The 17,288-nt window shown below is 42.4% G+C and overlaps 1 protein-coding gene across 12 annotated transcripts in view; it reads left to right on the forward strand.

Moving 5' to 3' along the window:
- The window catches only part of eya4 (EYA transcriptional coactivator and phosphatase 4), a 417,250-nt gene that overhangs the window by 237,186 nt on the left and 162,776 nt on the right, over positions 1 to 17,288 (forward strand). For all 12 annotated transcript variants that reach the window (XM_080192745.1, XM_080192744.1, XM_080192747.1 and 9 more), the window contains one exon: positions 15,341 to 15,465. In XM_080192745.1, the coding sequence (XP_080048871.1) occupies positions 15,341 to 15,465 (125 nt within the window). The remainder of the gene's footprint in view (positions 1 to 15,340; positions 15,466 to 17,288) is intronic.

Below are 17,288 nucleotides of genomic sequence, written 5' to 3' on the forward strand. Positions count from 1 at the left end.
AGTGTCCTTTCATAGTCAACAAGTTTTATTTCAATTTCCCCGCCTTAACTTGCTCCTGATTTATTTGGAGATTGGGATTTCAGTTTCATTCCTATGTTTACCTGTTCTGCTCCCCTTTTAGTTTCATTTTCTGTTCTGCTTCTGTGCAGAGTTAGTCTGCCTCAAAAATATACAAATTGAATTTAAAAATATAGATCCCCTCACAGCAGTCTCACTCCACTTAAATAATATTCTGATTTTCTCTTCTTCCTGTCAATATGGAGAACCTCATGTTTTTACAGATTATACCCATCTGCCAAATATTTGCCCGTTCACTTGTATTCACTTAACCTATATCCTCTTGCAGACTCTTGGTATCCTCCTTAAAACTTTGTTTCCTACCTACCTTTGTATCATAAGGAAACTTGGCTATAATACAGGCAGTCCCTTCATTCAATTTGTTAATATAAGTTGTAAAAGTTGAGGCCCCTTTATTGATCCCTCCCTCCACTAGGTACAGTTTGCCAACCTTATAATTACCTACTTACCCAATTCCTGTTAGTTAGCCAATTGTCTATCCATGTCTAACCACGCTGATACATCAATATCAACACATTTTATGTGACACCTTATTGATTGCCATTGGGAATCCAAATACATTACATCTAAAAGTTCCTCTTTATCCACCCAGCTTGTTACATTCTTAAGGAACTCTGATGAATATGTCAAGCATGATTTCTCTTTCATAAATCTATGTTGACTTATCATGTGATGACTTTGTAAATGTCCTTCCACAACCTCCTTAAGAATGGATTTCAACATTTTTTTATTGATAGATGTTTGACTAGCTAGCTTATAGTTTCCTGCTTTCTGTCTACCTCCTTTCTTAAATAGTGGTAATCTTTGTAGTTTTCTAATCTGCTGGGATTTTTCCAGAATTTAGTTAATTTTGCAAGGTTACAAACAACACATGCATTATCCCTGCAGTGATTCCTTTGACACCTTAGGATGTAGGCTGAAACAAAATTAGAAAATCAGACACATGCCTATATCGGAAGCCCCCTTCTGAAGTTGGGTGCACTCCTTCCTTCGCCCACCCACCCTGTCCAAGGTATGGTGGCTCCTGGACCTCCCACATTTTCACCATTCTCCTGGAAGCACAGTTATCCCCGTCTCTACTCCTCAAGTCTTCTCTACCCTTCACACCCTGAGACCTCTAGAATTTATCTGGGCCTCCAGTGCCTGGATTTAGGTTCTGACATCTTGCTGCATTTTTCTTCTGTCCATTGCAGCGCTGTTGCTGCAGAGCTTAGAGGGCTGCTAGCCAATCCAATAGGCTGGTAGTTCTCTATGGTAGGTCTTCCTCCTGATTGAGGGGTGCAAGTCCCATGGTAATGGTCGTTTGAGTGCAAAATGGCTGCAGGGCAGCCTTGGATGGTGGGAAGCAAGATCCCACCATCAAATTTAAGCCATGGGAATTTTGAACAGTCCATTGTTCACCTTTTGAAAGTTGCTATTAACCATACACCTTTAGCTGATTAAGGTGGCAGTGAGCACAACACATTAACTGTGAGGTGAATGCTTTGTCTACTGTGAATCCATGTTCTCAGACAACTTGTTCTTACCAAAGGTAGTACTGAATCTGTTAATGTTACAATTTGAGCAACTTCAGTGCCAGTGTTTAACTGTTCCATCATTGAATTAACTCTGGAGAGAAATTGTACATTTCTCTATTGATGAGTTTTTAGGCTGGATAGGGGAGCTATAAAATTCCTGTGGTGGCCTCTTCCTCCACCCACTCGCGCATCCCTACAATTTTACAATCTAACAAGCAAGATCTAGGACAGCCTCCCCAAACACTCACTCCAGCTGAGGCCCTGATGTGGCCAGTTAATAGCCACTTAATGGCTTCTGGTGCTGTTGGGACCAGATTGCCTGGCAGCTCTGTGAGGTGGAGCTTCCTCCCACATGAGAGGCAGAAATCCCATCTCCAGCCAATTAATGCTCAACTGCAGGGAAAGCCAGCATCGGCAGGGGGTGCGTTCAACACCCACTCTTTGGATTACGGGAAGGGAAACACTGCCATCCTCAAAACCCTGGCTCAGATCAAGGGGGGAGCCCCATGCCACCTGCAGAAAATTGCACAGTTCTGTGAAAGCTCATTGCCAAGATCTTAACAAATATCAACAATTCTTTATCTAGAATTAGTAACCGGTCTCACTTACTTTTGAGAGATTAAAAAGAAAACAATAACGCAAAAAATGTCAAAACTGGCAGCTGCAGTTTATCTCGCTGTTTCCGCTGGTTTTATTACCCAATTTTTGCTGTCATGGTCATTTAACAGTTGTGGGAAATATCCCATCTGTTACAAAATTCCTCCCGCACCCCATAAAAAAATCCGAATGTTAAAGTTTCCACCCAAGTGTCATTATTTTAGAAACGGACCTAGAATTATATATAAAAAAGAATCTCCCTGCCTCTATCTCTGATGGTTAGCATGAATAAAAGTTGGCACAATACATGGAGCGGCACTAAAATGTACCTAAGCAACAACAACCTCTGTCTAACTGCACTCATCTTGCCTAGTCGAATCATGCATAAACAATATGTTACAGATCCCTTTCAAGATACGATTATAAAGTATAACATTTAAATTACCAACTTTATGTATCCATTTTGTGCCCCCTGCCATTATAATTTGTGATGGCTAAGTGAAATGCTGCCAAAGGATGTATTCTGCTTAAATGAACAACCACATTAAGCATTTATGTTGAACAATGGATTAGTCTCCACGGTTTCATGATTAATAATTTTACTTCAATCGCTGTGAATGATACTAGTTTAATTGGTAAACATTATCCACTAAATTACGGACTTATTGTAAACTTATATGAAGTTTATTTAAGAAGGGCAACATTGACACACTGTAAAATCCAGAATAAATAAGTGAAAACCCATGCTTAGCTCTAGCATCATAAAAAATTTAAATGCTTAACAGTACCCTGCACTTTTTTGGCAGGTGTTCCTGTTGAGAACAAAGAACAGTACAGCAGAAGAACAGGCCCTTCAGCCCACAAATCTGCCTTTCTCATCTAATATTTTCTTGCCTCTATGTGGTCCATATCCCTCTATTTCCTGCCTATTCATGTGTCTATCCAGATGCCTCGTGAATGTTATTATAGAATCTGCATGCCCCCAAGTAATTGGCCCTTCGACCCTGGGAAAAAGACTCTGACTATCCACTCTATCCAAGCCTGACATAATCTTGTAAACCGCTATCAGGTCCCCCCCACATCATCTGATGCTGCAATGAAAATAATCCATATCCTCCAAACCAGGCAACATCCTGGTAAATCTCTTCTGCACCTTTTCTAATGCATCAACATCCTTCCGATGGTATGGCAACCAGAATTCTACACAATACTCCAAATGCAACCTAACCAAAGTCTTATACAGCTGCAATATGATTTTCCAGTTTCTATACTCAGTGGCCCGACAGATGAAAGCCATTCACCTTCTTGACCGCTTTGTCCACCTGAGTTGCCACCTTCAGGGAACTGTGGATCTGCATGGCTAGATCCCTCTGTATGCTAATATTTCTAAGTTCTACATTATCTTTATTTGAGGATGGCCACTGGCAATTGGATTGTCTTCCTTCACATGCTAATGTCAAGGATAATTCACTGACCCACTATACTTACTCAGGATTTGAAATATTGTGCAACCAATTGAATGAAATTATTTGTAAGCTATGCATTCAGTTGAGTTACTAAAATCACAATGTTTTTTCTGTCAAAGCAGCCTATTTTGTAAAATGGAACAGTATAGTATTCTTCGCAGAACTGTTATCCTCGGCTTCCCTCAATGATTTTTCTTCCAGAATAAGATGTCCTCATATTACCTCCTGCCTGGGTCAAATGGGCCTGACCAACATTCTTCTGCAATTTCCTCAGCTACCCTTACTAACCTGACCTCCAAACTGATTGTATGATAGTCGCTTTGGAAGATGTCACTTGGAGGCAGCATTTCGGATATCCAAGAAGCTTGCAGAAACTTTAACTGCACAATAGCTTTGATTGGTTGTTGCTTTGGAAGTCTGAAGACATATCCAGACAGTTTTTAACAAGTACTTGAGAAAGTAACTGTTGTTATAGTGTGGAAATGGATTTTGTAATTGCAGTAATACTATGCCTATGCTATGAGGAGGTGAAGGATGAGTGTATAGAAGACATTAGGTTGCAGATTCTTGGAGCGAGTCATCAGAGAAATAATTCACTTCCAATATGTCAATTTATCACAGAGTTTGCAAACCTGTAAAGTCTTACTTAGGTTTTTCTTTCCATCAGTTCCTCAGAAGACTTTACTTACCTGGAGACAATTGAAGAGTACTGTAAGGTCCATAATACAACAGAAATAATATTAAAGCTATCATACTTATTTGAGATGTTATGGACAGGAGAGCAGTTAATTTAAGCAGCCCTGTTTTCCCATCTTGCCACACATCCATAAACAGAAAGGTGTTTTTGATTTGCTTCCCCCTTCATAAGGGGTGGCATATTTCCCAATCTCTTGGTTTTGGTATGATCCAATTTCTATTAATAACCCCCACAACAGACATGTGATAGGGTGAGCTCAAAGATTTGTTTATTTGCACACACTCAAAACAAGGGAGGAGGGTTGACCACATAGTCCCCTGAGCAATCATGCAGTAAGAGAGGGATAGAGAAAGATTTACAGGGCAAAGGCCACAGAGAAAAGAATTATTGTGTCCACAGTCCAGAACTGAAGTCCAAAGGGGTACCCATTCAAGGAGGTCTGCAGGTTGAAACCCGATACTTCACTTCTCCAGTGGAGGTGGCTTTACACGAGAAGCTAGACATGAATCAGCAATGGTAGTGCCAGTAGAAACAATGTAGATGGAGCCAGGTATTCAGCCTGGCAGAGCCACTTTGATTGATTGATGGCTTGTGATTTCTACAAAATGATTGTGGTTTCAAAAAGAGGAAGCAAAACCATAGGCTGTCAATCAGGCTTAGACTCTGTCAATGTTGGGTCAGGATCAATGGGGTACATGAGGTGCATTCAACCATGAAGGGAAATTAAAATAAACACAGGTGGTTGGGGGATGATAGAAATCCATTGAGCTGTCAGGCGATTAATTTTCAAGGCACTGCATGTTGAATTTGTCACAGATCAAAGGTTTCCATTGGAATGGAGAGAGTTTCAAAGATTTCTGCTTGCCAGGGAGCCTCAGCAACTTCAAACCGAAGTTGGAGTTTCCAGAGGGAATAGGGAGTCTGAGGGAAAAGGGAGGCTGAGAGGGACTTGAGTTTAGTCACCCTCATGCCCAAATAGTGTGTGGATGGTAGAATGCCCCTATTTTCAGAGGGACTGGGGGTGCTCCTCTGCAACCTTGCGATCCAGCAGCCATGTTGCCGCTTGTTGGTAGCAACTGTGAAGCCTGGCTGGTGCCGTTCCTGTTGGCGGGCCGGGTGAATGTCAGAAGTCTCCCCCCCCCCCCGCACAAATGAAATTGACACCTGCTGTCTGTCAGAGAACTTCAGAGGGGTCTGCTCTTACTTGTAGCTTCTGATGGGAAGAAAGGAAAATCTCTGCTGCAGAATAGAGTACTGCAATGATTTAAAATCCTGCCCAGTGACCAGGGGCCTGGAGATTACAGTAACCTGGTAACTTTTCACAACTGACAGGCAGGAATGCAGATGTCAATCACAGAGCTGCCTGAAGTCACCATGCTAGGGATGATCTTCAGATCTGCCAGGGTTAGAAGAGACAGTCCAGTCATGACACCCCATCCCAGGGAAGAGTGGTGAGATCAACCCTCATCCCAGCCTGAACCCCTAGGACTCTTGATGGATCCTTCCTCTGCAGCCTGGCAGCAGCAGAGGGGCAAATGACCACTGAATCTATCTCCTCGGAGTTGAAGGTGCCACGCCAGGGTGTCAGTGCCAGGAGACAGTGCATTGTTGGCACTGCCAAGGAGCTGAGCCTGAAGGGAGACTGTGTGGGTGGTTGGTGGGGAGGGGGGAGGGTGCGGCAGATGGGATGAGTGGGTGTGAAGAGGGGAGGTGGGATGAGTGGGGTGTGAGGAGGGTGAGAGGGAGGTGGGCTGAGTGGGTGATCTGAAAAGGAAAGCGGGGAATGAATAGGGAGTCTGAGGGAGAAGGAAGGCTGTGAGGGCTTGAATTGGGTCACCGTCATGCCCGCATGGTGTATAGATAGTAGAATACCCCTCTTTTCTGAGGGACTGGCGGTGCTCCTCTGGAGCCTTGCAATCCAGCACACCATGTTCCCCTTTATGGGTGGCAACTATAGAGTCGGCCAGTGCCGTTCCTGTTGGCGGGCTGGGTGAATGTCGGGAGGTTGGTGAATTGGCTATCAAATCCCCTAATAATATTCAAACTATCGGGTTTCCATAGTTATGGTATTGCCGCCTGCCAAACCTACGACCGTCTCCATCTACAAGGACAAGAGCAGCAGATACCTGAAAATACCACCACCTGCAAGTTTCCCTCTGAGCCACTCAACACCCTGACTTAAAAATATATCACCATGCTTTGCAATCACTGAGTCAAAATCCTGGAATTCCCCCCACCCCCCCCACCCTAATGGCGACCCACATCACATGTACTGCAGTGTTTCAAGAAAGCAGCTGGCCAAAATCTCCTAAAGGGATGGGCAACAAATGCTTACCAGCGAGCGACTCCTATGTCCCACGAATGGATAAAAAAAAGTTTTCATAGAACTTTAAGAAAGAAAAGAGTAAACAAAGTGAGCATTGGTCCTACAGAAAGTGAGCCCGGAGACTTAATAATGGAAAATAAGGAAATGGCAGATGAATTAAACAAGTATTTTGCATTAGTCTTCAATATCGAAGATATAAGTAAAATAGCTGTAAATAAGAAAAAGAGGGAGGATGCCAGGAAAACTACAGCCACCAGGGAAGTGGTACTGAGTAAATTATTGGAGCTGTGGGATGACAAGTCCCTGAGTTCTGATGGACTTCATCCCAGAATCTTAAAATAAATGATGGATGAAATAATTGGTAGTAATTTTCTGAAAGTAACAGACAGCAGGAAACTACAGGCCCACTGGCTTAACATTTGTCAAAGGAAAATGTTAGAAGCTATTATTACAGATGTTATTACAAGACACTTGGAACAATTCAAGGTAATCAGGCAGAGTCAACATGGTTTTACTAAAGGGAAATCATGTTTAACCAATTTATTGGCGTTCTTTGAAGAAGTAACACATGATGTGGGTAAATGGAGAACCAGTGGATGTTATCTATTTGGATTTCCAGAAATAATTTGGTAAGGCACCACATCAAAGGTAATTGCAGAAAATAAAAGCTCATGGTATAGGGGGTAATGTATTGACACAGATAGAAGATTGGCTAGCTAAAAGGAAACAGAGGGTAGATATGAATGATTCTTTTCCTGGTTGGCAAGATGTAGTGAGTGGTGTGAAACAGGGATTATTGCTGGTGCCTCAATGTTTAAAAGTTATATGAGTGGCTTGGGTGAAGGATAACTTGGAAGCAATTCATAGTTGCTAACTTTGTTGTCAAGTAGGACAGCAAGATGTGAGTAAGACACAAGGAGGCTACAAAGTGATATACATAAGTTAGGTGAGAGGGCAAAGACCTGAAAAATTGATTATAATCTGGGAGTGTATAAAATTATCCATTTGGCAGGAAAAATTAATAAAGGCATCTTATCTAAATGGTGAGAGATTGTTGAGATGCAGAGGAATCTCAGTGCCCAGTGCATGAATCATAAAAAAGTTAATGTGCAGGTGCACCAAGTAATTAGGAAAGCTAATAAAATGTTGTTGTTTACAGTGAGGGGAATTGAGTACAAAAGTAGGAGGGTTATGATTTTGTTCTACGGGGCATTGATGAGACCACATTTGGTGTACTATGTCCAGTATTATTCTCTTTATTTAAGAAGGGTTATAAATATATTGGAATGAGTTCAGAAAAGGTTTACCAGACTAATACCTGGAATGAGTGGGTTGTCCTTTGCAGGAAGGTTGGACGGTTTGTATTCACTGGAATTTAGAAGAATAAAAGGCAACTTGATTGAAATATTTAAGACTCTGAGTGGTCTTGACATGGTCGATGTGTAGATGTTTCCTCTTGTCGGGATCATTGTTCAAAATTAAAGGGCTGCTCATTTAGGACTGAGATTAGAAGAATTTATTTTTTCTGAGAGTAGTGAGTCTTTAGAACTTCCTTCCTTAAAAGGCAATGGAAGCAGAGGGCAAGATTTACCTCCCAGCCCACCACGTGTTTCACAGTGGCAGGAAGTGGCCTGCCATTTGCTGGTGGCAGGACCTTCTAGTCCCGCTGTTGTCAATGGGGTTTCCTGTTGTATGCACCCCTCGCCACCATGAAACACATGGCAAGGGTGTGCCGATGGCAGGACCAAATGATCATGCAAGCATGAAGGGCTGGAAAGTTCCAGCCTAGTCTTTGAATATTCTTAAGGTAATGGTACATAAGAACATAAGAACATAAGAAATAGGAGCAGGAGTAGGCCATCTAGCCCTTCGAGCCTGCCCCACCATTCAATAAGATCATGGCTGATCTGTTGTGGCTCAGTTCCACTTTCCCGCCCTCTCCCCATAACCCTTAATCCCCTCTCTTATCAAGAACCCATCAACCCGCTTCTTAAAAATATTTAGCGAGGCAGCCTCCACCACTTCAACGGGCAGAGAATTCCAGAGATTCACCACCCTTTGAGTGAAGAAGTTCCTCCTCAACTCCGTTCTAAACCGCCTCCCCTTTATCTTGAGGCTGTGCCCCCTAGTCCTACTGTCTTTTTTGAGCGGGAAGAGTCTCTCCACCTCTATCCTATCCATCCCATTCATCATCTTATACGTCTCAATGAGATCTCCCCTCATTCTTCTAAACTCTAACGAGTACAAGCCTAGTTTATTCAGCCTCTCCTCATAGCTCAATCCCCTCAACTCCGGTATCAGCCTAGTAAACCTCCTCTGCACTCCCTCCAGGGCCAAAATATCCTTGCGCAGGTGCGGCGCCCAAAACTGCACACAGTACTCCAGCTGCGGCCTCACCAATGCCCTATACAGCTGCAGCAAGACCTCCCTACTTTTATATTCAATCCCCCTCGCTATGAAGGCCAGCATCCCATTCGCCTTCCTGACCACCTGCTGCACCTGCAAGCTGGGTTTTTGCGACTCATGCACAAGGACCCCGAGGTCCCTCTGCACCGTCGCCTGCTGCAGTTTTTCGCCACGTAAGTAATAGTCCTTCCTACCATTCTTCCTACCAAAGTGGACCACCTCACACTTGCCAACATTAAATTCCATTTGCCATTTCCTGGCCCATTCGCCCAGCCTATCTAGATCCTTCTGCAGACTCTCCACACCCTCCGCACAATTTGCCTTTCCCCCAATCTTGGTGTCATCAGCAAATTTTGACACCCTGCACTCGGTTCCCTCCTCCAGATCATCTATATAAATGGTAAATAGCTGAGGCCCCAGCACCGACCCCTGGGGCACCCCACTAGTCACCATCCGCCAATCCGAATAGCACCCATTGACCCCCACTCTCTGCCTCCTATTTGACAACCAATCCTCTATCCACGCTAACACCCTACCCCCAACTCCATGTCCCCTGACCTTCTGCAATAACCTCTTGTGAGGTACCTTGTCAAACGCCTTCTGAAAATCCAGAAAGACCACATCCACCGGCTCTCCTCTATCCACCGCCCTAGACACATCCTCATAGAACTCCAGTAAATTTGTCAGACGCGACTTCCCTTTAATGAAACCGTGTTGCGTCCACCCTATCAAGCAATTCCCTTCAAGATGCCTCGCAATTTCCTCCTTAATGACGGATTCTAACATTTTACCTACCATAGACGTTAAACTAACCGGCCTATAATTCCCCGCCTTTTGCCTGGCACCCTTCTTAAACAACGGCGTAACATTAGCCGTTTTCCAATCTTCCGGCACTTCCCCGGAATCCAGCGACGTCTGGAAAATAACCACCAAGGCATCCACTATAACCTCCGCCATTTCTTTCAGAACCCTCGGATGCATTCCATCCGGTCCTGGGGACTTGTCCACAATCAGCCCCTCCAGTCTGTCGAGCACCACCTCTCTAGTAACAGTAATGTCATTAAGACCCTCCATTCCTACCACCTTTCCATCTCTAACACCCGGCAAATTATTCACGTCCTCCTCCGTGAAGACAGAAACAAAAAAGTTATTCAAGACCTTAGCCATATCCCCATCCCCTACCACTAGCTCCCCTTTCTCATCCTCTAAAGGACCAACGTTCACCCTAGCCAGCCTCTTCCTTTTTATATATTTATAAAAACTCTTGCTATCCTTTTTTATATTAAGTGCTAGCCCAGCCTCATAGCTTCTCCTACCCTCCTTTATCAACTTCTTTGTCAATCTTTGTTGACATTTAAACCTTTCCCAATCCTCTTCTCGCCCACTGCTCTTAGCTACTCTAAATTCCTCCGCTTTTAATTTAACACTTTCCTTCACCTCCTTCGTTATCCACGGCTTATTACCTCTCTTCCTACTGTCCTTTTTAACCATCGGAATAAATTTCTGCTGAGCACCAAGAAAGATCTCCTTAAAGATCCTCCACTGCTCCTCAGCAGACCTACCTTCCAACGCACTCCCCCAGTCCACATTTGCCAATTCTTCTCTCATCCTACCATACTCCCCTCTATTCAAACAAAGGACGCGTGTCCGGGAACCCACTTTCTCCTCCTCCATCTGCACCAGAAACTCCACCATACAATGATCAGTCTCTCCAAGAGGATCCTTCACCGCAAGGTCCCTAATTCTACCCGCCTCATTACATAGCACCAGATCCAAGATAGCTCGCTCCCTCGTCGGCTCCAACACACACTGTTCAAGGAAATTATCCTGGCAACATTCCAAGAACTCCTCCTCGAGCCCACCTCGTCCAACATGGGTCGACCAATCAATATGCAGATTGAAATCTCCCATAACTACTGCCGTCCCATTAGATAGATTCTTGATAAGCAAGGGGTGAAAGGTTATCAGGGGCAGGTGGGAATGTGGTGTTGAGGTTAGAACCATGATTTTACTGAATGGTGGAGTAGGTTCAAAGGGCTGAAAGGTCTACTCCTCCTAATTCATATGACACTCGAAGCATTTTCTGAATTAATAGCCACTCTAGGAGGAACTAATAGCTCTCTAACCTCGTTAACTTTGTTGGACTGTCATTCTCTTCAGGGTTTCTACTTAAAATGTGCTACACATGTCCCAGATCTCAACTGTATGAATGGAAATCATCATACTTACTACATGCTAAATCTATGTTCCCAATCATTCTTCCTTTGAAGATGAGCATCTGATACTTGGGTCCCTCAACTGATAACTGGAAGACTCGCACTGTTTCCACTCCTAGGATCTCCTGTTTACTCGTGTTGAGACTGCTCATAGGGACTTATCTTTGACACACTAACCGCTTTCTCTCATACAGACATATCTAAAATGATTCTGGGGAAGCTTAGAAGCTGGTATAGAATTGGTTGAAGGAGAAATAGTTGTAAAAATTTAATGAGCCCAGCTGTTTCACTGAGCAGCTGGGCTCCTTCTTCAAGAAACGCCTTATAATTTGAATTTTTTAAAATTAATTTGTGGGATGTGGGCATCGCTGGCTGGCCAGCATTTATTGCTTGTCCCTAGTTGCCCTTGTTCCAAGGGTAGTTCAGAGTCAACCACATCGCTGTGACTCTGGAGTCACAGTAAGAAGTCTCACAACACCAGGTTAAAGTCCAACAGGTTTATTTGGTAGCATGAGCTTTCGGAGTGCTGCCCCTTCATCAGGTCAGCATTTATTGTCCATTTCTAATTACTGTTGAGGAGAAGGTGGTGAGCCACCTTCTTGAACTGCTGCAGTCCAAGTGATGTGAGGGAAACTTGCAGGTTTTGTTAACTTTTGTTAACCTGCCATGACCATTATGATATTGGCACCTCAACTTCTACTTTCCCAATTCCTGTCAGTCTACAAATTCTCCTCCTTGTGCACATGCTAAGCTTTCTAAAATTGCACCCGCCCTCCAGTCATAGATATTTGGTGTTTGTAATGCCACCTTATCCTTTGTAAAGGGAGAACAGTGTTAGAAAAACCTGATTGTCACTCACACTTCTTCTAATTCATAGTTACAATGTTTTCAGATTCTAACTATCATTAAACTTTTCTCCATTAGTGTCACGACAACTCTTATTATCCCTTTCTGGCAGGCAATATCAATTTAGACTGTAGTATAGAGTTAACAAAGTGTATTATTGATTCTTTTGATCATGCAGGTTTCCTTTTACTTAGTTAATGACACTAAGATGGAATAATAAGCCTTGTGTATATGCATTGCAGGTCACGCATGGATTACCTTGGCCAATCTTGTGAGATTGTTGAACTTCTTGCTGTATTGTTTAGCAGGTCTTTGGGTAGTGGAGGTTACACTGACAGCCTCAGCAATAAATAATGCACCAGCCTCTTCTGCAGTTTATTGCTTTTGGTTCCAAAAAAACTGTCTCTCTGGCTCTTGCTTCTGCTAATAATGGATGAATTAGGAACCTGGGAATCCTTTCTGTGCCTGATACTTTCTGCTGGTGCAGATTTTTCCTCAGTCATTATTGCTCATTTCAACTACTACACTCATTAAAGGAATGTTTGATCCTTTAATAAACTGCAGCATTTTACACACTGCAGTGTAACTTAATTTCCCCTCTTTCCCAGAAAGGGTAAACCAAAGACTGCTCACGAAATTCAGCTCCACATCTCCCCACATCTTGATGTCCAAAGTGGCATCCATGGCATTCTCACTTGCTTCTAGCCATGTTAGATGCCATTTTGGTGAGAGCATTAGCACATGCAAGCAATGTCTGCCAGAATATGCAAAGATTGTGACATCAATCATATGTAACTCTGATTTGATGAAATCGCTGCCATTTTGGAGCCAATTGCTCCTGCTAGCATTGTCTCTCAACCTCACACAGCTGAACATGCATTTAGCAGCTAGAGGGCCCTTTCACCAGTGCTACTTAAATGACTCATCAATTGCTTTCAGATTAGCTACTGATTAATTTCTGCTGTTTCTTGAAAAGTCTTGGTGGTTTCCAGTGTTGTTTAAAGTTACTGAAATCTACAAGCAGTGGCGTGGCATATGCTGGAGGATTTTGGTCTCAGCCACTTTCTCTTAGACATGAGTGTAGTCATCTCACCTGCCTTAGTCAACCGCGTGACAGGAAGAATAAGTAAAGGAGGCACAGAAGGACAAGCTGCTCAAAGATGGAAGCGGGGGAAAGGAGAATGGCTCTAAGTATGAGGCTATGTCCAGTGTGTTCAGGGAGTCAACAGCCTATTTGAAGCTCAACAAGGAACAGTGTGTCAAACATTTCTGCTTCATCAATGAGGTGCTCAGTGAAATCTGCCAACTACTACAGTCTCAACACTTGGTAGCGACTGCATCACCAGTGGGTGTAAAGGTGAGATTATAAAGGCCATGAGCTTTTATGGGTATCTGACTCCTTCCAAGCTGGTGAAAGCAATATTTGTAGCACCTCCCAGTTTTTCACCCACTGTTTGATAAGCGAGGTCTCTGTAGGTTTTGCATTCAAGCAGAGCTGAGTGTTTTCTTCTGTCTTGCCAGGGAGCAGCAAGTAAACTGAGCATGTGGCTTTTTGAGGGTCGCTAGTTCCCCAATGGCACAGGGTGCCATTGATTGAGAACATGCCGCTTCCATGTCCACTCTGAAATGTACTGCAACCTAACGGGAAATTTCACTCCTTCAACTTCCACCTATTGTCTGACCAGAAGCAGGGGTATCATGCAGTCAGTGATGTACAGTTTGCTGTGCCACCTGTATTTAAAATTATCCAGCACAGAAAAAAGGCCCTTCAGCCCATGTGCCAACTATCAAGCACCTATCTATTCTAGTCCCATTTTCCAACACTTGGTCCATAGCCTGATATGCTATGGCATTTCAAATGCTCATCTAAATGCTTCTTATATGTTTGAGCCACCACAATAAACCACTGCATGGCTACTGAGTGACAAAGACAGAGCATTGATGACGTGGATTCACAAACATCATCCACCACTTTCTACTCATGGTCTACAAATCATGGTGTCCACATGGGCCTGAATTTCTAAGGTGGATGGCCGGAGGCTGAGATCCTCTGCTGACGACCAGCATCAATCCATAACATTGCTGCAAAGATGTCACTAGCAGCCTGTACACCACTGCATTTGGTTAAATAGAAGCAAGAATAAAAAAGCAATCTGCAAACTTTTAGTAAAAAAACTGGAAATACTCAACCAATCATTATATAATCCGCAAAGAAGATGACCATACAAGAGTAAATTGAGTTGTGCCCTTTCCAAGATATTAGAAAATTTCAACTTTAAACCATTTTGCAATGGACTCCAGCCAACCACTTCCCCTCTGCCCCATCTTCCTCCGGTCAGGAGATTTTGTATTGTGTCACGTAAAGAAGCAAGTAAAATATGCAAAACTGACAGTCAATTATCCAAATCCTCACCTGTTATCCCTGCTGAGAAAATGAAAGAAGACTAGAGAGTACATAGGGTTCTCTGCTTCCTTCCTTCCTTCACTCCTGATAGATCAAATGTACCAAGAGATAAACTTCTGAAATGATTTAACATTTTAAAGTGTACTTCAATGCTGTCAGCTGGTCTTGTGTTGGGACACCATTTATTTTTTTCATCAGATTTAAAAGCAAAATATGTGCATCATTTAGCTGTGATTCTTTTCAGCTTGTAAAGAAAACCAAGTTCGGTAACCTTTTAGGCTTCTAGGAATGCAGCTGATTTCAAAAGAAAATTAGTTACGTAGGTAATTTATGGTATAAAAATTTTACTATGACTGCAAATGGATAGATTGTCTTTTTTCAAGGGCATTGCGCATTGTGACGTAATTTTGAGCAGAAATCAATGCTTTTGTTTGAAACCACTGCACCAGGGAATTTTGTTACAGCTATTGCATGAATGAAATACGATACGATAAAAGGAGCATAAGATGTATTTTGGCCAACAAGATGGTGCCTTAGCAAGATCCTAAGATGTACAAACAAATTTGTAAAGGTTAATGTGTGAAATAAATTGCTTCTCTCTTTTGAAACAAATAAATTAAAGATTTTTCAATTACCACCAAAACTACCATTTCACTGTCTTAAATCGCAATGCAATAATGATCAACATATGTTGTTTTAATGTTGGGGAGTAGTTGAAAATTATATTGCCATAAGTTGAACATTTTACTTAATAATTGTGATGAAAGAAATTTTCATGTCCTGGCAGGTCTATGGAAATGCAAGACCTAGCAAGTCCACACAATCGAGTGAGCAGTAGTGATACTTCTGCTGGCTCAAAACTGGAGAAGGCCAACCTGAGTAACTCTTCGATTATATCAAATGGAACAGCGGGTAAGTTGTAGGAAATGTTTCTCTTCTATATTTTTTGCTTTTACTCACATTCCTCATGGCTGCTTTTGAAAATTCTTTAGTGTTTTCTTTACTTCACAATGATAATGAAATAATAATTGTAGGGAAAGAACTTTGGGCTTTTCCTCAATGCAGAGATAAGCATTCTTCATGTGTGGCTTAGTCAAAAATGCAGCAAGTGTTAACTATTTTGTTTTCGACATTTTAAACGTGTGAGATGGCACGGATCTTACCGCAATACTGATTAAACCAGTAGTTGCTCATAAATGAATGCATTCGTATAAGAGTAAGAAGTCTGACAACACCAGGTTTTTAAAACCTGGTGTTGTCAAACTTTTTACTGTGTTTACGCCAGTCCAATGCCGGCATTCCCACATCATTCATATAAGAGATCATCATTTTAAGAAAGAATCAATAGTATGTTAGCATTTTACTTCCCCTCTGCCTTAGGACCTTTTATTCTTTTGACACATGTTGCCACAATACATATTTCAGTTGGCTATAGCACAATGTACACTTACTTCCTTTTAAAATATTGCAGCTATAAAGTTAAGCATGTGATATGGCAACTTGAAAGTGCCCTCTTGCTATACTTCATACAACGTAAAGATAGGTAATCATAATGGTGTTGTCCTTGAGGTAGTGTATACCAAATGCCTTTCTACATTTTGATTTGGCAGGTTTTTTTTCCCTTCTAATCAGTGCCTGTTAAAATTTGTGTTCATTTACACCCAAGTGAAAAATACTGATACTGAAAATTTTGGTGAAAATGGAATTACATCACAGTTGTAAATTAAGAATAATTAAAGAAGTCAAGTTTCTAACTTTGGTCATGTGGATGCTGTATAGACTCTTAACTCCCTGACATAAGGGAGTATTGTTGTATCTCCAGTTACATATTCACTTGATCTTCTGGGTGAGACTTTTTGTCCAGAACCCTTTGATGAATAAGGTTTGGACAAAGGCCAATCAAACCCATTTCACTTTAGGGTTGGAAATTTACTCCCTTTTATATTGTCTTGGTGAATTTCAGGCTTGTATTTTCCCATCAGAAATAGGAATTAGAAGGCAGGTTCAATTCTGGGTCATGAATCCGTGCCCATCTCTGGTATACCACGAAGTGCATTTTTCATGGGGATGGGATCTTACTGATCCTAGATACAGGTCTACTGCCCAATTAGTGGCCAAGGGATAAAAATGGCGACAAGGCACCAAGGACTCAGGTGACATTCTAGCCCAAATCGGCAGCTTTAATAAAATTCAAGAGTCTTCATGTTGAATGTACCCAAGGCAAAATAGAGAACTGGAAACTGGGATTGGGCCGTGAAGTGTTCCTAAAATTTTTATTACAGCTCAGTGCATTTTTAGTCCAAACCTTCACTTTTCTGCATTAAATGAAACTGTCTCAACACTTCTGCTTCTGTTCTCGCCATTTGCAGCTGAGCGCCTTCAGAGAACTCCTGCTGCACCCATGACAATCCTCAGAGGTCCAAAAGCAAACTTTTAGTAAGCGCCCTAACGACTTCAAGCTGTCCAATTGACTTCACGTTCCCACTCACACCCCCGCTCTCCCACCATCTTTGGGAAAATTGACAGAGAAGGGAATGGAGGTGGCACAATGGCGTGCAGACTGCCAGCTCAGTGTTTCTGCCATCCTACTTTTGTATAATCCCAGTTCAGCACGCGGAAATCAGATCTGAGTTCTACAATCTTGAAGGATATTGTTCCTACTTTTTCAAATTATTTTGTGTAATGGAGTCTTTTGTGCCCCACCATTACCCTGGTTTAACTTCCAGTTGATATTT

The sequence above is a fragment of the Carcharhinus amblyrhynchos genome, chromosome 7 (assembly GCF_965287045.1).
Source record: "Carcharhinus amblyrhynchos chromosome 7, sCarAmb.v2.hapA, whole genome shotgun sequence".
NCBI classification, from domain to species: domain Eukaryota; kingdom Metazoa; phylum Chordata; class Chondrichthyes; order Carcharhiniformes; family Carcharhinidae; genus Carcharhinus; species Carcharhinus amblyrhynchos.